The sequence below is a fragment of the Oreochromis niloticus genome, linkage group LG3, assembly GCF_001858045.2.
Source record: "Oreochromis niloticus isolate F11D_XX linkage group LG3, O_niloticus_UMD_NMBU, whole genome shotgun sequence".
Lineage (NCBI taxonomy): Eukaryota > Metazoa > Chordata > Actinopteri > Cichliformes > Cichlidae > Oreochromis > Oreochromis niloticus.
In genome coordinates, this window is record NC_031967.2 from 17,401,385 (window position 1) to 17,425,036 (window position 23,652).

Here is a 23,652-nt window from a genome sequence, read left to right on the forward strand (position 1 = left end):
TGTTGTATAGTGAGTAGTGGACTACATTTCTAACCTAATATTACCTGTAGTTACACTCTATCGGCTGTGGGTGCAGGGTAAAAAAAGAAAGGGACTTTGGATTTATGTAGAAACTGTGTGCAAATTTTTTTAAAATAGTTTTATTACAGCCATTTAGACACATTAAAAATCAAAACAACCCCTACATATTTAAACACAGAATGTCAAACCTCTTGTTCTTCCGCTCGTGGAACCACTTTTTCATTGCTATTAATAGGTTCATTATTTTTCTTGGCATGAATGAACTTCCATAGAAGGGATCTGTTGGCAGCGGGTGGTTATAGGGGAGTTTCTTTACACCTCGGCAAAAATCATAACAGACAAGGTTGTCAGACAAGTATACACACCCAGTCTAACTGCATGTGAAGCTCACTGCTTCACTGTAACTGAAAAGTAGAACACAAACAACTAAGGGAGAAACTGAGGGGGGTGAAACTACACGGCGCGGCCTGCTGTAGCCGGTGTGGATGTTAAACGTTAGTGTCAGATTATAAGTCCTTCAGCTCGGCGTTTTTTCATATGATGCAACCTGGCAGTGTATGTCTCTTATTATGTGCAGCTTCCTACTTCAAAACCATAATTTGCCATGAGTAACAAACCCGGAAATAGTGGGACGTGACATGGGGGGTGGACCTCTTGTGAGACAGAGAGAGAGGCAGAGAGACAGGCAGAGTACTAGACTCGGCACCCCCGGGGAGTCCTGATTCACAGACTGCCATCGGATTTTATTTGAAATCCTCTGGGATCCATAAAGACACTCTGGCCCTCTGCTGGAACTCCTCCCGTGGCTTTGCGCATCTTCTGCGCCGGACTGTGCGTTTTTCCTTTTTTTTTAAATCTGCCGCATAAGATGGTAATGACGCGACTAACATCCCCTCAGTTCATTCAGTGCTGACAAGTTCTCTTCCGACGCGAATGTGCGACAGATCGGGCGAAAAAGAAAGAAACCCGGAGAGGAAAACAAGTCCTACACGAGAGCGAAAACACCCAGCAGCGAGAACAATGATCCGGGCTGCCGATGTGGAGCGTTAAAACGAGTGGGGGAAAAAAGAGAGTTAGTTTTTGTCTTTGCCAGGCTGCCGGGCACCTCCAGCTGAAAGCCAGGAGTCACATACATACACGAAGTGTCACGAGGGTTGGTGTCAACGCGAAGGATGACGGTGAAACTGGACTTTGAGGAGGGTTTGAAGGACTCCCCACGCTTCAGGTAAGAGTTTCACCTGTACCTTTGTTAGTCATGCTGATGTCACCAGTGAAAAGCTGGCTTTGCTCCAGCTCCAGCAGGAGATTATGGATTAAAGGCTGATTCGTGTTTCCCTAATAACACATTTATGCATCTGCCGGTGTTGCTGTTCACTCTTCTGTCAGAGAGTTTGAGCTGCTCGGGTCAAAAGTCACTGAAAGCTACGAGGACATTGTGCAGGCCTGCAGGGCTGTGGGGGGCTGATCTGCTGCTCTGAGGTGCTTTCCCACGTCTCACCGAGACCACAGAAAACCTGTACTAGCCACGGACATTCAAACATTGCCACGAAACTCCTTCCAGTGGAAAATATCAGCAGTGCTATCACTGATGGCTTGGTTTTCCAAACTTCAGTTGCAGCTTTGATGCTTCCTCTTCCTGATAGTTGCCGAGATCAACCCACCTCCACTCTCAGAGAGATCACACTAATTTTTTAAAGAATCGAAATTTTAATTCAGGCCGGGTCACTGCAGCCCCTGCTGCGTGTCAGCAAAGCGGAGCGCAATCGGTTTCCTTTCAACATCAGCACATCTGGTGCAATCGAAAGGGAAGTGTTTCTGAGTTGCTTTTGCAAGTGGCTCAAGAGAGAGCTTGGCACAACTTTGGGTGTGCCTTGACAGTTTCTGGCACCTCGCCTGAGTCACAGTGGCTGCCTCAGCCAGCTGATTTGGCATACCTCAGTCTTTCTCTCTCGCCCATCTTGAATTTATGGTGCTCACACAGCAGTGGAAAGTTTGACTTGTGGCAGCAGACGTGGTGAGGTCTCGTGTCAGGCTGCGAGCAGGGTGAAGGAGGGAGGAGGAGGTGCTGCAGCCGCCAAATACACAGACAGGGTTAATCGCACACATATACACGGAAAGATGGATGGACAATACAGAGGGCAAAAAAAAATGAGGGGAAATAAAGTGCTCTGACAGCTTGGGACACATATCAAATGTGGTACCTTCTGGTTACTAGGTAACAGCGGGGTGGGAGGGTGACAGGAAGTGAAGCGAGATGTGCTGAGGTGATCAACAGGAGACAGGAAGCATGTTTTCTGTGGGGAGAACCACGGCGGAAACACAGCTTAAGCTCTGTCTTAATTTGCTTTCTTAGCCTCCGTCTCTCTTGCAAGGAGACATGAAGAAGATAAAAAGGATGTGCTTCTTTTTAATCGAGGGCTCCTTCACTCTCCTCCACAGTGGCCTCTCTCCTTTAGACCTTTTTCTTTCTTTTTTTAAAAAAAACAACCCTTTTCTTCCCTTCTCTCCTGGCTTGACATGTCATTTGGTCGTGTTTCAAGAGCACATGACCTCAGACTTTGATTCAAACCTCGCCGCACTAACAAACACAAACAGTTACTGTCTGTCCCGGGCCTCCTCTCCTCTCCCCACTCAGACGCGCCTCTTTTTTTTTCTTTCTCTGTCTCTCTGTTTCTCTCTGTATCTCTGTACTGTTGGTGGAAGGCAGCGGAAACCACATGGTTTAGCTTTTGGTATGAGAAGACACGACAGGCAGAAAGAGATCGAAAGAAAGTGTCACGACAAAAAAAACAAGAAAAAGAAGAAGGCCTTAAAAAAAAGACCAGCCCTGAAGAGGATTTCTGAGGAGCTTTTGTCTCAGAGATGTTCGAGTCCGCATCCTGAACCCAGAAAACAAAATGTAATCAATTACACGCACACTGGAGGTTTTCTTTGCAGTCATGTGGACCTACATAAACTTCTGATGGCTGGAGCGTCCCCTAAGCTCCATTCAAACCCACAGGAATGCACTTCAAACTCTGCCGAAGGTCACAGAGATTCTAAAAATACCCAAAGCTTCATGCTTAATTACAGCTAAATGAGTGTAAAACAAGATGCCCGGGGCTTGAAATAGCGGCGGCCGTGAAATATGTGGAGTAATTCTGTCAGCGTAACGAGGCTCTAGCTGCACAATATTAAGACAACAAAAAAAATACTCTTTCCTGTTTGCGATTCCGACTGTCCCTGCACACTGTGACGGTGACACGTTGACATCCACTGCTTTTAAAGGCATGGAAATGCTGGGGAGTCATATGCATCATCTCAGTGGAAATAAAGCACATGAATAAAAATGTTAAGTATGAATTATTTGGTTTATAAGCATGCAGAGCAAATGAGAAATGGAGAAATAAAGCTGTCCATGAAGGTATCAAGCTTGCACCACAGAAGCGCATCGTGTTGCAGTGGTTATGTTTTAATGTTAAGCAATAAAATGTGCAAGAATCCATCCATTCATTTTCTTAACTGCTTATTCAGATCAGGGTTTGCAGGAGGGGGAGGGGTGGTGGTGGCTATCCCAGCCAATCACGGGGCAGGTGGATTGATGTTTGCAGAAATGTGTAAAGAAATGAAACATTTAATCTGTAAAACATCAGAAAGATGTTTTATTCTAGTTTATAATGTGCAAAAAAAAAAAAAAGAATAGTTTTTGAGAGGATAGAGCTGATAAATGACTTTAAAATGAAGGGTTTTCGCCCCGTATATTGAAAAATCCATGAACCCTGGAATTTTCTCTTTTCCAGAGCTGAGATCGAAGACGTCCAGAATGACGTGAGCGAACTCGAGACACGGTTGGAGAAGGTAAGACACCTCCAGATGCTTTTGAAATAGCACCGCTGTAGCTGTGAGTCACCGCTCTACTTCAAAAAGTTAAAATGTTCCCTTAGACGCGCACACACAAACACACAAGCGCACAAACGGAGAAGAGGCGTCACGTGGCGGTGGACAGTGGCAGCGAAGTCAGTGGTGGGTGTTGGTGGTTGGAGCGTTTTTCACCTGCCGGCGAGCAGGAAGTGCCTGCAGGTGCTGCTTCCCCATCATATTGTCCTGCTTCAGAGAGAACTGCACTTTGTTCTGCTTCGCCGTGCCGACCTATATTCCCTGTTGCGTGCTCACGCTGTAAAAATCTACAGTTTCAGATCTATTCATCTGATAGACATCAGTCACATGCTGCGTTTCTGTTCCCCGATGATACCGAATAAGCACAAATCAAAGTGACTTACTACTATGTTGTTAGTTATTCTGCAAGCTCAGGTTCCCACATGTTACATTTTACCATTTTTAAATACAAAAACAAACACACTCACTTTGCCTGTAAAGTGTCATGAAGGTGACTGATTTCAGTTGAGCAGGTGAGGGGGTGGAGAGACTTCAGTAAGGTGGGCTAACTGCGTTCGTGCTGTTTTTAAGTCACAGCGGCCACAGACGTTTCTGACATTACTGTTTAAGTAAGAAACAGAAAGAAACCTTTCCCAGCATACGTGAGATGTTTTCCATGAGATTAGGTTTAAGGAAGTATCACATGTTTGTTTTTTTCTGTCCCGGTGCCATTTCACATGCTGCTACAGGTCTGAGCCACATAACGATAAAAAAGGATTTTGGGACAAAGTTCTTCTTCTTCTTTGACAGACACTGCACGCTATATTTTTCAGTTATCTGACTACACCAGAAGAAGTCATCAGATAATCCACTGTACGAGTAATACCACAGTCTCAAAAAAGAGGGTGTTTAGAGATAAACGTTGCTGGAGTACAAATCAAACTTAATATTCTATATAAAGGTCTGATTGTAAGTATTCATTATGTAAGTGAAGTATGGATTTAATGCTGCATGGAGCTCATTTGTAATCTGTAGCAGTGTAGAGTGATGTGTAATCTGTGTGTTTTGTATGCAAATTAGCCACTGTGCATTTTTTTTCAACAATTTTAGAAGTTCATTGAGTTCAGGACTGAAGCGTGTGGATTCAGCTTCACGTCTTCGCTGTGTTCAGAGGTGCTTTTGCTCAGAGAAATGCAGATAAATTAACTGAGATTTGCACAAAAAAGTCGGACAGCGTGTCCTATAATGCCACTGCAGTAATATCTAAACTCAGGTGGTGTGTGTGCTTACATAATGAGTCACTGACATGTAACATAAAGTCACAGGGATTTAATATTAATGTTTCAGCCCTGAAAATCCATTACAGGTGAGGTTTTGCGACGTGCCAAAATGTTTTCTGAGACTCCTCAGATGTCACTGGTGGTTTAAATGTGACGCAAATGAAACTAAAGATTTCTCCCAACACGTCTTTTAAATTATTGTATTGAATTAGATATTTGCAGATGTAATAAAGGTCATGAGCTGTTGAACATGCTGGGGAAGGGAGGAGCTCCCCACAGGGTTTAAGTCCTTTTTGCTGAACGCTTGTGGTCACGAGCAGCACTTACGAGACAGGCAGCTAAAAAAGAGGAAAGCCATAAAGTCACTGAATTGGCTTGAAAACCACCTAAAGCTTCAAGCTGTAAGTGAGCGGAGCATGCTGAAGTGGTGAAGCGGTGGGTTTTATTGTTTGATAAATGGAGCTTTTAATGGGTAAGAAAATAAAATTTGTATGCAATTTCTTGTTTTTGAACTTCAAAGGGTGCTCACAGAGGCCAGAGGAAAGGTCTAATCAACAAAACAGTGGAACTGACTGTGAGGGTGGACGTTGGGTACAGGCCTTATCTTTTCAAGGCAGAAGCTCAGTTTATATCTGACCTTTAATTAAAAACAAAATTCATGTAATTTGCTTTTATTTAAAAAGCACAATTCACAACACATAGAGATCCTCCACTTTCCTGGCCTCTAAGTAGCTTTAAAGCAAGTTTTCCTGGCATGACACAGTTTGTGCTGTGTCAGTCTCAATCCTGCTGTTTGTTTCCACCAATGAAATTTTTATCTTTTTTATTTTTATTTTTTACCAGAAAGAGCTGATTTTGAGTTTCAAGTTAGCAAAAACTTGAAACTATCTTAAAATTTCAACATCCTCGGAAGTTTTAGTCTGTAAGTCAAAATTTAGATAATAACCTGAATTTTTGACTCATAGATGGAAAATTTCTTTTTCCAGTGGCAGAAACAGCCTCTCATATTTTCCAGGAGCAGACTATCAAGAAGCTGTTTCAGCAAAAATAAGACAAAAACAACACTGCTTTTTATTATTTAGCCAGCTAGCCAAATTAGCTATACGCTAGCAAAAAGAGAAGAAGAAAAAAAGCTAACTTTAACAGCTAAAAGAGCCTCATATAGTCCTCGTATGGTGGTGGAGACCAAAATGGAGTTAAAAGAGAAACAAACATAGTGCTTACACGAAGTGGTCGACCGCTCTTTGTTCAGTATGACTCAAAATATGCGACTGAGCTCATACGCTTGGCAGGAAAGTATTTACAGAAGTCAAGCTGCTTTCTGAGTACAATTTTATAGGACCACAAGTCTTTTTGTAACTGCAACTACAGCTATCGCCATCTGGTGGCGATATGAAGGTTTGAGACACTTCCGGCATGTTTTATACTTATTCTCTCAGGTCTCCAGTACAGCTACTGAGCAACCAGACTTAAAATCTTTGAACAAGGTTATACTCAGCATGAATGCAGATTATGTTAAACTAACGTTTGTTGCCTGCTGTTACATTGTTCAGGAGATCATTTAATCTTCGTGTTGCTTATTTGTGTCATCCAGCTAGTGAAACAGTGCCAGGCCATGCTGGAGGCCGGCAAAGCCTACTGTCAGACCAGCAAGAGCTTCGTCAACGGCCTCCGGGAGCTCGGACACCAATGCTCCGGGGACAAGATGATGGCGGTGAGCAGAGCACGCTGGCATGCCAATCATCAGAGGGTTATTTGTGCACTAGTGTTGTCTCATGTAATGTTTCTGTTCAGATTGTGTCAGATTTACTTCGTCATTTGATAAATGCACCATCTGACTGTCACATTTTGAAGATCTGTGCGCTTTTTCTGAGACTAAACAAACCAGAGTTTAGGTTCTCAAAGTGGCCGGAAGCTGTAAATAAAGATGGCGGTTATGAATCGATGAATGAAAACATTAAAATGCATTAATGACTTGATGGCTTTCAGAGTCTAATCTAAGATTTGTGCCCTGCAGGACTGCTTGGAGAAATTTTCCAAAAAGCTGAATGTCATTTTTGAGGCACAGGGGGTGAGTTTGTTATTCACAGTCTCTGACTTCTCTTTTTCAGTGCCGATGCTTATCAGCTGCAGTATGTGGTCAAGTACGGCTGCAGCACGCCGCTGAACATAGTACATTTGACATTTAATATGTTATGTGCACTCACTAGACGATATTTGTCTTTGTCTCCTTTTAGGAAGTGATTGAGACCACGCAGAAGTCAGTGAGGGCGAAGCTGCAAAGCTTTGTGAAAGAGTGAGTGAGCCGCTTCGGTGGCCCCACCTGTGTGTTTAATCTAAGGCTTTAAGTTTCTGTCCCACCAGCACCAGCATACACTTCATACATACGTACATTTTCCTTAGATACAGTCATTCCCCTGCATGTGTGCCTGTCATAATCGTTCTGCTTCTCCTCATAGTTTGTCTTGTGGTCTGCTCCCATTAGTGGAAATAACTTGGTAGATTAGATAAGAGAGGTATTTGCCATAGCGTCACATGGTAAACAGTTACGCACAAAAGCTATGGTGAAAAAGAAGGAAAGAAAGAACAATAAATGTGCCGGTGATTAAAAAATGTTTTATATCACGTGCATGGGACTTAGCAGCATCCAATAACTTGCTTGCTGCTTTTGCATTAAAACTGATGTGGTAGTACGGATATGACTTATTTTACCTTCCACAGCAGTCTCAATGTGCAAACACCGAACACTTATGAAAGGTCAAACTACAGTGCTGTCAAAGGTCTTAAGCCACCTCTCATTTCTTTATATTTTGCTTGGAATATGGGGAATAGGTGCAGCGATTTATTGCAAACATACATGAAATTCAGTATATAAGGCAAAAACCAGAGTTTGCAAGTCAATCTTTGGTGTGACCACCTTTATTCTTCAGCACAGCCTGAACTCTGAGGCAGCTTTCTTTACATTTTTATAAGAAGTCTTCAGGAATAGTTCTCCAGACATGTTGAAGGACTTTCAAAGCTCTTCTTTGGATGTTTCTGCCTTTAGAAGACCCCACACTGCTTCAGTAGTGTTGAGGTCAGGGCTCTGGGGAGGCCAATCCATGACTGATAGTGTTCCATCGTGTGTGTTTTCTATCCAGGTGTGCATTTATTGCATTGGCAGAGTGTTTGGGATCATTGCCATGCTGAAAAATGAAGCTGTTTTCAAGCAGATGCTTTCCAGATGTTATTGCATGGTGGATAAAAATCTGATGGGACTTTTCTGTGTACTTAGTGCATCAATTTTGATGCAACACAACTTAATGCAGTGGCAAACCATGACAGTTTTCACTGTGTTTTACAAATAGTGTTAGATAGAATCAATTAAATAAATGGGAACAAAGTTGTGTTTTTGTGACAGGCTGCTAACAACAAAGTGTCTAAAGATACCATATAAAGTTGTTTCTTTGCCAATTTGTCTAACACTGGTTCATCCCTTGAGTTAGGTGCATTTTTATTGCTTGAATGACTCATAGGTTAGTGTCAAGGGGCTTAATGAATGAGGAAATGTCAGATACAGGGACTGGGCTGAAAAGGAGTGGAAAAGCCCCCAGAAGAATTTTTGAAAGACCTTCAGAAAGCCCGGAGAACTGTTGCTCAAGAGCACTATAATACAAAACTACTAGAACATTTGCAGGAAATATGTACGGAAAAAAGGATGGCTCAAGATTTTTGCACAGCACAGTGCTTTTTTCCCTTCTTACCTTCGTCTCCTGTTCTGCAGAGATGTTCGCCGTTTTAAGGACAGACGAAAAGAGTTTGAAAAGAGCAGCGAAGCCCTGGAGGGGGCGCTGTCAAGGAATGCTCAGGCTCCACGCGGGAAGCAGCACGAAGTGGAGGAGGCGAGTAACGCCCTGCTCAACGCGCGCAAGGCCTTCAGGTCTGAGGCTTTGGACTACGTGCTGGAGGTGAGGAAAGATGAGTGCAGAGAGGCTCACACAGGCTTCACTTTAACTCAGACTGCTAGGTTGGAACAACGGCCTGGAGCAGCAGCACAGTGGACGATAACAGGCCTGCCTCTGGGCTTCTGTCCAGACTTGTGGTTGTGGCTTCTGGCTGGACAGTATCTGTTTTGGTCATGAAAATATGGAAGTCTCTCTAACCATTGCTTCCTGCTTTTTCTTTTTCTTTTTTTTTCAGATTAATGTCATTGAGGCCAAGAAGAAGACAGATATTTTGCTGGCAGTGAGTTATTTTTTTTACGTGTTTGTGTCCATTTTTAAATGCATACTCTATCTTCAGATGTTTCTCACTGGCTTTGTGTTGTTTCCTGTCAGATGTTGTCGCTGATGGATGCCCAAGCCCAGTTCTTCCTGCAGGGTCACCAGTCTCTGTCAGAACTGGACGAGTATCGACAAAAGCTGAATGAAGAGGTAACTCTTTCTGTTTTGTTACATCTCTGTTTCGGTTAAAATAAAATTTTGTGACTGAAACCATCTGTGCATGAGTCATAAATAACTAGCAGCAGGACAGGAAAAAGATATGCTCAATGTGAGAAAAATGTGTTCATACTTGTGATTGTGTAGAATAGAAACCTTACTTGTGATCCTGCTGTGTGTGTGTGTTTGTTCCTTTATACGTTCAAGGGAATAACAACAAATGATAAGTTAAAAAAATTAGACAAGGAGGCAAAGCTGGCAGGAAAGTCGAGGTTTTTATGAATAATTAAAAGAGATGGACACACTGGCATAGCATCAAAGGAAGGCGAACACAACAAAACTAGAAGCTGGTAACTAAACAAAAGAGTAAGCATAGAAGGGTTAAAGGAGCCAAACAAAACAGCCTCCTCTCCACTGAGCTCCTGGAGCACGCCTCTCTCTGGCTAAACTGGAGTCAGCTGCCAAGAGCGAGCAACACACACACACACACACACACACACACACACACACACACACACACACACACACACACAGAGGCCTCCATAGACTGTATGTAAAAGACGGAAATAGTCACTCCTGATATCCTGCACTAGTTGGTCTTTTTAGACCAGAAGTGTCCATATTTGGTCTAGTAAAATTACACAATTTTAAGGATTAATCTTCATTATTGTATTAAATCTTAACCTACTCTACAGTTGTTGAAGGAGGAAATCAGTTTTATAGACAAAAAGTGCTTTTGGGCTAGGCTGTCAACGTGCTAATTTCATCTCTAAAAACTGTTTTCCTTAGCCACATTAGCAGTTTCTCAGTTTGAGTCTTTATCCTAAGTCAAAGACTAATTGCTGTAAACTCATTGCACAGAGTGTTTTTCTTGCATTAGAATGGGCTTTTTCTAGGGACTCACAGTAAGCATGATTGGGCCACATGTATAGACAAAGTGTTGCTGCCGAGTTGATTAGTCAGTGGTGATAAACTGGTGCAGTGTACATTGTCTGCATGCTAAAAAGAGAGAAGCCAACCAAAAGCTGGTGAACAACGCAGGCCTGAAACACCCAGAAAAGCCTTGCAGATGATTTATGAGGCAGGAAATGGATTACAAATGTTTGTTCTGGCTTAGGGATACACAAGATGTTGCTAAGACATTTTGAATGAAACAATCGTGTTTGTGGACCACAGGCGTCATGGTATGATGCTTTTGGCCAAAATGCTGTTTGGATTAACTCTGTCCAGCTAGGAACTGGCATTTTTTGGGGGTGGGGCAGTGGAGTCACAAGGTGACATCACACTTTCATCGTGACAGGAAAAAGTGAGCAACAACAGGAAATATTTCACATGTCTGTGTGTGTGTGCGCGCGCCTTCCTGCTCATTTGCAGAGGAAACCGTAAAATCTTTTCTGCACCGTCAACCTTGAGCAGAGGCAGCATTGCTGCTAAGTGTTTTTGGTACAATAAAAAGAGTTTCAAACAGGAAGTAAATTGTGAACACGTTCACTGACCGGATCAAACCACAGAAAAGCGCTTCCTGTTTGAACAGGAAATGATGAGAATGAGCAAGAGCAGAGGAGAGAGTGAAATAGGGAGAGGATGATGCTCTAAGTAGGCTCTGTGCAGGAGAGACCACCCATGTTGTTTTTTGGTTTGGCGCAGGATACACGGCAGAAGTTCAGCACTTCCTAGTTCCTGTTTGCACAAGAGTGCGCAGGAGTGATAACCCACCGCGAAGCTGCCGATCTGTCTGAGTTTCTGAAAGAACTAAATGTGTCGGAGATGAAAATTAAAGGAGAAAGCTCTTCTTCATTACATTTAATGAAAAGACCATGCAGGTTTTACAGTTTTAAACGGTTCTCACAAACTGTTTTGGGCTTTGCGATGTTCTGTAAATAAAGGAAAAAATAAAGTGATCGGTGAGAGATGCTGAAAAACAGTTCTTGTGGGGGTTTTTGTACTAGTTTAGCGACCTGAATAAAAGTGGTGCAAATCTGAAGGCTGGTAAAAATGTTGATGTTCTGAATAATCTCAGTTTCACTGGTAAATAGGCTGGTGCTTTCATAGCACCTTGCTACTCACTTTCTATGCATAAACAATTTCTGACATTCAGTTAGAAAGTGTTTGCTTCAGTGTGTTGCCCAAGGGTATTTCGGCACAGTGACAGGAGGGGACGGTGATCGAACCACTCTCCTTTCAGTTTGTGTTTAACCTGGTAGAGCTGGACAGTGAGCTGAAAGTATAAAAATATGAATCCAGGTTTAATAACCGCTGTGTCGTGTTGTGTTTTGACAGCACAAACAGTTTGTCCTCGACTGTGCCAGAGAAAAGAGGGACATGGAGCAAAGACACGCAGCAGTCAAGAAAAAGGTAATACAATTACAAACGTTCACAACCAAAAGGGGCATCATGGGTATTGTAGGCACTAGGTTTTAACAAGACGGAGACAGTGGAATAACGAAAACGGCATTTCTGGTGCTGTCACATTTGTTTTTACACGATGTAGCTGCGTTTTCATCTGTTATTTTAATCTCTTGTTAGGTGGTTGCTAGACAACACGATGACATAACAGTATATGATGCATAATGAAAGTTGCAAAAATAAAATTTAAATGTTAGTGTTGTGAAGTTAAAATGACGCAATGCTTTAATAAAGATGCTTAAATACAACAAATTAGTCATTTTAGGCAGTTGGTAGGTGGTTGCTAGGCAACATAATAACATTATAAATGTAATATAGATAAAAAGATAAAAAGCTCAAGGGAACTAAGATGTACCTGTATGCTAGGTTTGGTTGCTAAGCTCCTGATTGTGCAGACAGATGTGTATTTCAGTAAAATATGCTCTGCTCACTGGAGGCCAGCAGGGCTTTGGCATCTTCTGTGAAGGATTCAGTGCTGATGGCCTTTTTCTGGCCCCAACAAACTGATGTACTATGAGACTAAAGCATATTGATGCAAATATAACAAATCTAACATGGGCAAAGATGCAACCTACCGGATCAGGTTAGGCCTGGATGTCAGCCTAAAAGTGGCCCACATTTGAATGGCATCGATTATAGCATGGTTGCTTTATTTGCGTCATTCCCGGATGAAATGCAGCACTGCTATTGATAACTTTTGGCCAAGATGTTGCAAACGGGGGGACCACCCAGAGAATAATCATTCAACATGGTACGTCAGATCTGTACCGCACCAATTACTTCTATATTACATTACTTTTTGTAAATACAATTAAAGCTGTGGGGAGAAAAAAAAGACCTTGAACCAGATGACACAATGTGATTTTAATTTCTTAAATATTTCAAGGACATGTCTTATGATGACTCCATTATGGACTTTAATGGTGACGCAGCTAATGGGATCGCGATGGAGGGCTATCTTTACAAGAGGGCCAGCAACGCCTTCAAAACCTGGAGCAGGTACAACTTTACTGTGTCCTTTTCCTCTCATGAACCTCACTTTGAGAAATCCGATGTCCACCGTGCGTTTGCTTGTCCAGCAGTGAATGAAAACAGCTAAAAAGCCAAACTCTTTCTCCACCTCAGGCGCTGGTTTTCAATTCAGAAGAATCAGCTGGTGTATCAGAAGAAATTCAAGGTAAGTTTCAAATAACCGTCGCAGCTGTTCGCTTAGGGTCACGAGCACATTGGAAACACGAATTTGCACGTATGCAACCTGATCATCACGGTTTGTCCATCTTTTAGGACCAGCCTACAGTCGTGGTGGAGGACTTGCGTCTTTGCACAGTCAAACCCAGCTTTGATAATGAGAGGCGGTTTTGCTTTGAAGTGGTTTCCCCATCAAAGTGAGTGCACTTCATGCACACCTGCGTGTCTGTTCCAGTAATGGTGTTGAAGTCACATTAGCATCACATGTGTGTTAAAGCGTCCTGCACACCGCCGAGGTGTTAGTTTCTTGCTTCTCGAGTGTTAAATGGTCACTGTTGTGTGACTTTGGGTGCATGTGTGCGTGTGTTTGCGTAGGTGCTGTTTGCTGCAGGCAGACTCAGAAAGGCAGCAGCAAGCATGGATCAGCGCCGTCCAAAACAGCATCGCCTCAGCCTTTCAGGAGCGCCGAGAGGACACACTCAGCCCAGTGAGAACACACACACCACACACACACACATTATCTTCAACGTGCACTTTCCAGTGGGAGTTAAATGCTCGCCATTCCCATGTGTCTCTGTTATCAGAGACAGCGCTGCAGCTCGGTGTCTACAAGCAGCCTGGGAGGAGGAGGAGGTGGAGGAGGTGTGGATCAGGAGAACGAGGGCTGCAAAGCACTGGAGGAGGTTCAGGCAATCCCGGGGAACAGACAGTGCTGCGACTGCGGAGAGCCGGGTCCTGACTGGGCCTCCATTAACCTGGGCATCACACTTTGTATCGTCTGCTCGGGAATACACAGGTACACACACACACACACACACACACACACACACACACACACACACACACACATTTGGCTTCCACTGTGTGCTTTAATGGTTTCCTTCCCTGGCAGGAGCCTGGGAGTCCATTTCTCCAAAGTACGCTCCCTCACCCTCGACTCCTGGGAGCCCGAGCTTATTAAGGTAATTTAAAATTTTAAAGCTGCAGCGGCTCCACCTCCCTGTGGCCTATTGTGAAAAAGTTCCTGAGAAAATTATGATTGCGCAATGGATTATGCAACCGTTTTCTTTATATAAGCCAAAACAAAATTTTAAAAAAATCGAAATTCGAAAGAAATTAGTACTTAATCTGGTTTATTTGTTCTTGTTTTAGTTGATGTGTGAGTTGGGGAACACAGTTATCAACAGGATCTATGAAGCTCGGATTGATGAGATCACCATCAAGAAGCCCAATCCCTCCAGTCCCAGGTACGCCTAATCAATCCAGTCCAACGTGCAGACATTCTGGTGCATTCAGCTGATTTTTCCAGGTGCAGATGTGTCACAGGAAGTCTCCTGAGATATTAAAAATTAATATTTAATATCCTCTGTAGTCCTGAGGGAGCGCTGTGTAGTCAGACAGTTATTCTTGTTGGCTATCTTGCTTTGGGACTCAAGGCTTCATGATGCGTGCAAGAGAAAATGCATCAGAACCATAGACTGTATATAAAAGATGGCATGAAAAACCAGGTTTACAAATGTCTGCTTTAAAGGTTTCATTTTAGCATCACTGCCTGTTGCTATCTTGTTTTTTTGGAGCCCAGAGTGACCAGATTTGGAAGAGAAATTAGAGTGCTATGTTATCCGCTACTGCTAACTAGCTTAATGCAGTGCATCGATAGAGTACCTGTTCCACTTTTCTTATGACAAGAGGCCGGTTCATCTCAGAAGCATGCACAGAGACAGATTTATGCAAATTAGCGCTGGCATGAAAACAAAATATTAAAATTTCATTCAAAAACTACAGAACATTCCTTTGGACAGACTTTTGACAGATTATTGATTTAAAAAGGGTCTTAAAGCCACAAATACCACAAACATAGTTGAGACGTCCAGTTCAGTGGCTCAGATTAGCTGAAGCTGAATTAGTGGCACGCACCTGTACCCATACAACTCAAAGAATTAATTTAGTGTAAACAGGAGAATTGTGAAATAATCACCCTGTACAGTTGGCATCAACTTCGAAATGCACTTTAAACAGTTTTAAGTGACATATTTATGTCTGCTGTAAAACTTAGAATTTTGGTCGGCCAAGTTTTTGGGTCCTTTGGCTTCAGTTTCAAGCCTCTGAGTTTCTGCTTGATTGGACGGGGATGCTACCGAGTATGAAAAGTGTGAGCATATAGCAGGAAATGTTGAAATGTCTAAGGTTTCTGTCAAAATCAAGTTATTTCTGCCTTTTCATGCTTTAGTTTTGAGCACAGTGGAATGGTTTACACATTAGCTTATCAAACAAAAGGTCCCTGATTAGGATCCAGGCCGGCACACGAATGTGCCCGAATCAAACATGTGGACCTACCTGCTGTGGCGAACACTTGTGACAAGGGAGCAGCTGAAAGTAGCTACTTTGTGTTTCTTAACTCTGTGGACCAGTAGAAAATTACTGGTGTTCCTCCTTTAAGTTTGCAGCTAGGCGATGATTATATTGCCAAAACAAGACTGATGATTGGGTAAATATTAGCAGTAGAGGAGTAGAGGTAAATATTAGCATAGATGTCAGGAGCTAATGATAGTTGGTTGATACCAAAGGCAAAACAAATCAGCTGCAACTGAATTAAATATATTCTTTCATGTATCGTGTTGGTGTTTTATTTTATGCGTTTGCCTGTTTGCAATTCAGACGACTCCTCCAGATGGGAGAATATTGCATACATCTATTGCAATCCTCTCTCTGTTCAAGCGTCATTCGTTAATTGGTTCATGCAACATCAGTAGTGATGCAGCTGCAAAGAAAAATAAACAGGAACACGCTCTTCGTCTCCTTCAGCTGCCACATTAACATTACTAACAATTCTGCTTGCGCACGCTTTATTTTTACATTGACTGATCACTAACTCGCTACAGATCTGAGTGGGAGTGGACTGACGCCACTGCTTCACCGAGCATTTTTATTTATATGCTGAATTATAAAAAGGTGCTCTCCATTGAGATCTTCATAGTTTATGGATAACTTTATCAGCAGCCTACGACCCATCTCAGATTTTTTTTTCTTTCTTTTTTTTTGCTTCCTCTCGTCTGCGTTTTGTCACGACAGGCAGGAACTGCCGCAGGTACATGAAACAGATGGTTAACTCTCTAACTAAAGTGTTGTCCGGAAACTTGTAGTGAGGCTGCAAGCTTCAGATACGGTCAAAGGGAAGTACAGCCTCTTTTAACTCTTAAGGTTTGGGTATCAGGACGTAATAACAGTGATCCAGGCTTTACCAAGTTATAAAATGAAACCCATGAAATATTACACCGTGTTAAACTAATTACACCCCATGATTCAGCAGCTTGTAGATTCACCTTTAGCAGCAATAACTTGAAGTTATCGTTTCGTGTGTGGCTTTATCAGTCTCTCACATCACTATAGAGGAATTTTGACCAGCTCTTCACAGCGTTGCTTTAGTTCTTTGAGGTTTGCGGGCATTTATTTATTCACAGCTCTCTAAAGGTCCTACCTCAGCTTTTGAGTCAGGTTGAGGTCTGGAGTCTGACAGGGCCTTTGCAGCATCTTTAATCTTTTTTTTTTCCCTTCATTCTGTTGCAGATTTTCTGCTGTGCTTCAGATCATTGTCATGTTGCACGAACCAGTTTAGTTTTAGCTGTCAGACAGATGCCATTTAACTGTAGAATACTTCAAAAACTAGCATACTTTGGTGTGCAGATGTGTTCATAGTTGACTCAGTGACCGCGAGGTTCCCAGGACCTGTGGCTGCAAAATAAGCCCAAATTGTCACCCCTCCTCCACTGTGGAGTTGGTTTGAGGTGTTTGTGCCAGCATGCTGTGTAGTTGCTCTGGATTGTGAAAGTCTGATCTACTCTGATTTGGTTAGTCTTAGTCAAACATCCTATTTGGGGCCTACACTTACACTTGTGTATTGTCTTACTCACCTTAAAAGGATGGAGTTCAAATTATTTGTAAATGGTCTTATAGCCTCAGACTGATGGACAGCAACAGTTGCTTCTGTAAGATTATTGCTGATGTGTCTTGTCCTGTAACTGTAACAATGGTAGTTGTGTCCATACTTACGTTATACCAATCAATGGTCAACTGTGAGTCTGTAAATGCCTAAAAACTAACTTTACTTCAGAAAGTAGGCACACAAACATCCCCAAATTTAAATGAATGCATTATTTCATTCAGTGCCTCAGAAACTTGTTAAATTATTTTCTCACAGCTTCAAGTAGAGAAGTGAAACTGAGCTTAAGAAAAGCCAGAAACACACTGGTGGACACGGCCCTGCATGTGGCCTTCTTCTGTTTTAACTCTCCGTAGGTGTGAGAGAAGCGTATCCTCCATCGCTCGCTCTTATTCTTTCTCATTTCCTGATACTTTCTGATCCTCAGAGGAGACAAGGAGTCGTGGATTCGATCAAAGTATGTTGAAAAGAAGTTTATCCATAAGCTGCCTGAGACTGGCAGGAATCCCCCGCTGAGGCGATCCAGCGGCAGGAGAAACCGAGCGACCACACAGATCGCACAGAGACCGCCGCTCAAACCCAAACCGAACAGAGCCACTCTGCCTCGGGTCACAGGTAAAGCAGCGAGTCGCCCCTGCTGATGTCAAACAGGAAGGCGTACTTCGATAACGCTAAGGGCCTGGTGGGCTGAATCAGTAATCACGACTGTCGTTCTCTCTTTAGGGTTAAGCCCCAGTGACCTTGTCCAGAGGAACAATTCAGGCTTCCACGGAGGTGAGATAAAACCCCAACAAAACACAGATCCACCAAAAAACTGCTTGTACAGCTTTAGAGAAGAATCACACAACATTACATCTGTTTAATCTTTCAGATAATGAAGAGGAAGAGGAGGAGGATCTCAGCCACCTCCACCCCGGGGCGCTGCTGTACCGCTCGGCAGCCCTGCAGAACTTCCCCGTCATGGCCGACGCGTTGGCCCACGGAGCCGACGTCAACTGGGTCAACATGAACGATGAGTCAAGCACGCCGCTGATACAGGCTGTCTCCGTGGTGAGAAGGATGCTCAGTCGATCATTAGTTTGAATCTTAAGATTTCTGTGACCTCTGGAAATGGATGGAGGTGATAACGAAATCTCTCTGTTGTCCTGTTTGTGGACACCAGTCTTGGTTGAGCAGCCTTTGCTTAAGTACAGCTAAACCCTTGTAGAGAACAAAAGAGGGATGGTACAGCCGGATTGGAATCTCTGAGACTGAGCTTACCTTTGAAACAGGTCCCGAAATATTTGCTGTCATGTGGTAGTCAATGGGTTCCTGCTTTCTCTGGTCAAAATGTCCTTCCCACTAAAAATAAAGTATCTCTTAACTGCCACGAGCACATTTGCATGTGGATTTGCATGCAAATGTGTGTTAAACCGTTAGGATACTGTGCCGTTTTTATCCTTAACCTGCCTTTTACTCACGCTGTGTCACACAAGGTGCTATTGGTAAAGGTTTAGAGGGTGTGTGAGCTCACTCGTTCTCCTGTTTCGGTCAGAACGCCCTGGCAGCCTGTGAGTTCCTGCTGCAAAACGGCGCCAACGTCAACCAGGCGGACAGCAACGGCAGAGGACCGCTGCACCACGCCACCATCCTGGGCCACACCGGGTAAGACAAACACAGATACTATGGCATCTGCCCTGTTTCAGTGAAAAAAAATAGCCTCATACCAAGATAACAAACCTGACCTTAAACCTGCAGTCCCTCCAGTTGCCAGCAGGGGGCAACTCCACCATTTGCAGTCTGATTATGTAGAAGTCAATGAAAAAATGTCCCGACCGCTCATGATTCCAGTAAAGAGTTTCCTGATGGGTTTATGGGCTCAATTGGTGGTTTCAAGTCTTATTTAACACAACATGATGTTCCTTCTGTAAATGATGGTCCCATTTAGAGTATAATAGGTGGTAGAGCGGGGTAGATTTAAGGTGGGTGGCTGACAAGTCTTCACCATATGAGTGTGCGCTGTTCCTCGATGTCTGGTGTTGAAGAAATGCCTTCAGATCCAGTTTTCCTGTGAGGGTGTGTTTACCAAAGTATGGTGAGATTACCAACCCAGAAAGGGGGCCTGAGGCGGTAAGATGACTCTGAACCACTGGAAAATCATAGCATAGCATTTATAATAATAAACCAGAGGACAGCAGGGAACAATCAGTGGGGGGTATGGTTTACATGTAAGTGTTAAACAGAGACAAAAGGTCTAACACCGAGGGCCGGGAAGACAGCAATGGGGAGGCAAGATCATAAACTAAGACTAGCTAGAAATTGAGAAAAGTTTAGCTCTGGATGTTTACCTCCCACACCACCCTGCCAGCAGTTCTTTTATTTCCATAGTTTTTTGAAGTCGTCAAGTGTCAGTGACTTTCTGTAGTCTCTTATTGTACTTTGTGGGTGCAGTTTAAGGGCCTCGTCATGGTTCTCCATTCGCAGACACTTGGTAGCTACAGACTACCATCCACCTGTGGACAGCGTCTGTTGCCGGATGGAGCTAACGTCCAAATAATGTGGCACAACCAGTCTGCGGGCCGCTCTTGCATGTGCTGTTGTTGACCTGTCAGCCATCCGTGAAGAGGAGTGAAGTTTTACAATAAGCTGAAGTGAAACCGAGTGTTAAAAACAATCAAAAGTGCCCACTGCGGCCACTACCTGTGCCTTATGCTGGATTTTTTAGCTTTCATCTTAATTCGCACTTCTCGTGTTCCCCGTGAACTCCACTGTTGCATCCTTCCCTTTTCTAGTCAGCGTCTCCACCAAACAGCATTTGACCTACTCACAGTAAAGCTGCGAGTCGTCGGGTTTATGGAAGAGTAAACAGTTTGCGTAGGTTGAGTACTTCTCTCTGTAGGCAGACACCTACTCAAATAGAGCTACCATAAATCAAGAGTAAGGGTCAAAAGCACCAGGAGGTAGACAACTGTCTACAACAAGACGTCAAATATGACCAAAAAAACAAAGTCAAGGATTCGGAATGTCCATTTTTGTGTATAAACTTGAAGATATACACAGAACTATTTAAACTAATAACAAGGCTAGTGTGACTCATTATGCCAACAATACCTGCCGGTGGTGAGTAAAGTGGAAAATGAGTCACAGTGAAACATAAAAGTTTATTCTTAAGAGCGACGTGTTAGTTGGACATAATTGATATTAACTGGTCTCAACGTAAAACTGTAGCTTTTTTCCTTTTTTTTGCAGCAACATTTTTAGTAACACTTTATAATACGGCCCGTACTATATAATTCATTGTTTCCTTAACTTTAAGTATCTGTTTATTTGTTTGCAATAATACATTGAAATTCAAGAAATAACATGATTCAGCTACATTCATGACAACGCTTCTTCACAATTGTTCAGAACTCATAGTTCCAAGAATTGAACCCACATGAATCTAATACAGAAATAAACCCATGAACTAATAGTCCCCGTTGTGCTTTCCATCAAAAGCGTGAACTAATGACTCTGTGCATTAGAAAGCTATCGTTTAATCCCCGAGGTTCAGGTTTCAGGCTGCTCCAAACGTCACGAGCGGACATCCCCAATGCGGCTATCTCTCAGAGGGGCAGCCAATCAGAAAAAAGCCAGCATAAAGGGAGGCTACAAGGGGAATGGGGAAAGTGATTGTTTGAGAATTAACAAGAGTTTGATAATTCTGTTTGTTTTTATTGTTTTAACTATTTATTTTTATTGGTTCTCTTGCACGCGCCTTAGGGCTTGGAAAAACGTACATGCAGTTTGTCCAATTTCCTGTAAGATATTCCTGAGAATATTACTGTGACACTGTGGTTTTTACTGTGTTTAATGTTGATTGGATATGAAAGTGGACCTGTAGATACAGAAAACGAGAAGAGAAACTACACTAAACTCCAGAAACTTTGGTTGGGAAAGTCAGTTTCAACTCCAGTCAGTCCCTTCACTTGAGTTCCTTAAATGCTCAGGTCCTTGGAAATGCTTGGACATAGTACTGATTTCCAGGCTATAGTCTCTCATGTGCTCTCTCCGTTTCTCAGGTTGGTTTGTCTGTTTTTGAAGCGAGGGGCTGACTACAACGCCCGAGACAAGAACCAGAAGGACCCGATAACTATCGCCGTGGATAACGCCAATGCAGACATCGTCACTTTGTAAGTGTTTGACTCTGAAAGAAAACACGTGAGCCACGTTAGCAGCGGCGGGTTCGCTTAATCGATCTTCTGTCTTTCAGGTTGCGGATTGCCAAAATGAACAAGGAGATGCGGGAGATGGATGGAGCATTCGGCCAACCAGGTCATTCAGAGGGTCAGGGATCAGGGGGTGGAGTGGGCGGGACTGGAGGTGGGCTGGCCAATACTAGAAAGAGTCTTCAGGCTATAAAGAACCATATAAGTGGATGGGCTATGGGGATTCAAAATGACAAACTGGGCTAAAAAATATTTTTTTAAAACCAAGCATGCCTTACCATGCATGAGTTTATAGATGAAAAAGAAAAAAACAAGCTCTAACTTAGATTTTTTAAAAGAATCCTGTGAGAGAAGATAGAGCTGGAACAGAGGGTACGACGGGTGGAAGCTGTTCTCCTGAGGTGGTCACACGCACTTTGAATTGTTAATGCACATCATGCTGCACTTTGAAACCCACAAAGCATCCGAACACTCTGTCAACACAGACCTACATGTGGGCGTCTTCAATACTAAACCGTTCTTTAAGCGAGCTTAAAGAAGCTGTGTATAGAGTAGACCTTGGTCAGGCCTATTTTCAGTGTATTTAGGATATTTTCTGTCTGTACAGTGTGCTGACTTGTGTATTTGTGACTGTGTTTCTCATTCCAGTTTATGTAAGCTAAATTCAGGGTTGGGTTTTGGTTCTCAAGGACAATTTTCTCCCACTGTTCTGTGAACGGTGACTCAGTTTAAGCTTCGACACTGTTGGATTTGACCTCTTTTGTACTTAACTGAGTGCTCTGCCGCAGCCCCTCGAGCTTGAGGTTAACAGTGGGTTTTGTTTGCATTTTTTGTGCCATTTGGCTCTTTTTCAAGCTGCAAAGACCATTCCTTTGTGATTGTCTTCTGGGTCCGTTTAAGGGCTTCTTGATAACTTTATACTTTAGTCTCCTGTGTCCGGTTTTCAGTCATGCGGGAATAGGGGAAAAAAGGAAAAAAGAAAAGAAAAACAAGTTGTGTTTGTCTGCTTGAAAGAACTGCTGGTCAGTATTTGACGTGCTGTGCTTTGTCTGTTGTTGTTGTCTGTGTTGTATGCACTCGTGTGCCTTTGCCTTCTGCCCTCTGAGACGTCCGGCTGGTCTCAACTGCTTGTGCAGTGTGCGCCACCTACAGCAAACTAAGAGGTAAAGTGCATGTGCATGCCATTACGTGTGTTTATGTGTTCAGTTGCATGTGTCTTGCTTTAGGGCTACAGCTCTAAATGTGTCCAGGAAATAGTTGGTGTGCAATTAACGGTGTAGCTTTTGATGAAACGATGGCTGCGGCACATTAAAGTACGGGTGCTTTCAGAAAGCAAGGACGGCACTAACGTGGGTTCTTTAAGGTTTTGAATATTCCCGAAAGCTTTTGAGGCTCATGTCTTCTTCTCTGGTCTTTTTTTTAGGTGATGAAACCTACCAGGACATTTTCAGAGACTTTTCCCACATGGCCTCGAACAACCCAGAGAAGCTCAAACGCCGCAGTGCTGACCCCAAGTCTTAACCAGCTGCCTCTCCACCTCCTCATTCCACAGTGCAGCACCACATACTTTCAGGCACATATAGAAAAGATTCATCTTTCAGGCATGCAGACGCACTCGCTCTCTCTCTCTCTCTCTCTGGCTACCTGCCACGTGTTCGGTCACAGCTCAGCTGGTGTTGACTTCAGAGGGAACGAACGCTCCGAACAGTGAATTCTTTGTGCGAGCACGTCAGAGCAGAACAATCGTGTCCAAGTGGAAACACTGGAACAGCTTTATGAGACCAGCGTGAGGTGTCTGTAGCAGAGGGTAGCACCATTACTCTGCCAAAAGTTTTCTAATTAAAACCAGTAAATCTGTTTTTTATTTCTTTTTTTTTTCCTTCTTTTTGTAAGCGAAAAGGGGCTGTTTTTTTTAGGTTTTGCGATTTCTACTGACTCGTTACATGAAACTAAGAAAAAAAAAATATTTGTAGGAAATTGTTGTAAAAAGTTGCATTTTATTTCTACCGTCTTGCGAGGAACTGGAGTATTTGCAGATTTTTAAATTTGGGACTTTGTGTTCATGTTTTGTCTAAATTATGTGAGGTACATTCAATTTGTATTCAGATCAAATAAAAGAAAAATTCAGACTCGTGTTTCAGTTTTAACTTTTTGAACTGAAGCGGTAATAAGTTCTTATTTGAAAGAACTCATCCTATTAGAGGAGCTTTGCAGAACTTTCGAATAGTCATTAATTATCCTTATTAATCTTGTCCTGGGTCTTGGGTCTCACTTTCTCTGAAACAAACCACATTACTTCCACCTTTGTTTCATCCAGCTTTCTTCTGATTGGCAAACAGAAGAGCACGTAGCTCCAC

General features: G+C 43.0%; 1 protein-coding gene across 1 annotated transcript; it reads left to right on the top strand.

The window, feature by feature from the left end:
- Positions 1-457: 457 nt before the first annotated feature.
- acap1 (ArfGAP with coiled-coil, ankyrin repeat and PH domains 1) lies at positions 458-23,429 on the top strand. Its single transcript, XM_003458866.5, has 23 exons — positions 458-1,246; positions 3,801-3,858; positions 6,751-6,870; positions 7,174-7,227; positions 7,394-7,452; positions 8,920-9,103; positions 9,336-9,380; positions 9,473-9,568; positions 11,855-11,929; positions 12,867-12,979; positions 13,106-13,157; positions 13,265-13,365; positions 13,544-13,655; positions 13,753-13,964; positions 14,061-14,130; positions 14,321-14,415; positions 17,536-17,723; positions 17,832-17,882; positions 17,980-18,158; positions 18,643-18,752; positions 21,149-21,259; positions 21,340-21,401; positions 22,719-23,429. The coding sequence occupies exons 1-23, from the start codon at positions 1,194-1,196 to the stop codon at positions 22,814-22,816; spliced, it is 2,298 nt and encodes a 765-aa protein (XP_003458914.1). The 5' UTR covers positions 458-1,193; the 3' UTR covers positions 22,817-23,429.
- Positions 23,430-23,652: the final 223 nt, after the last annotated feature.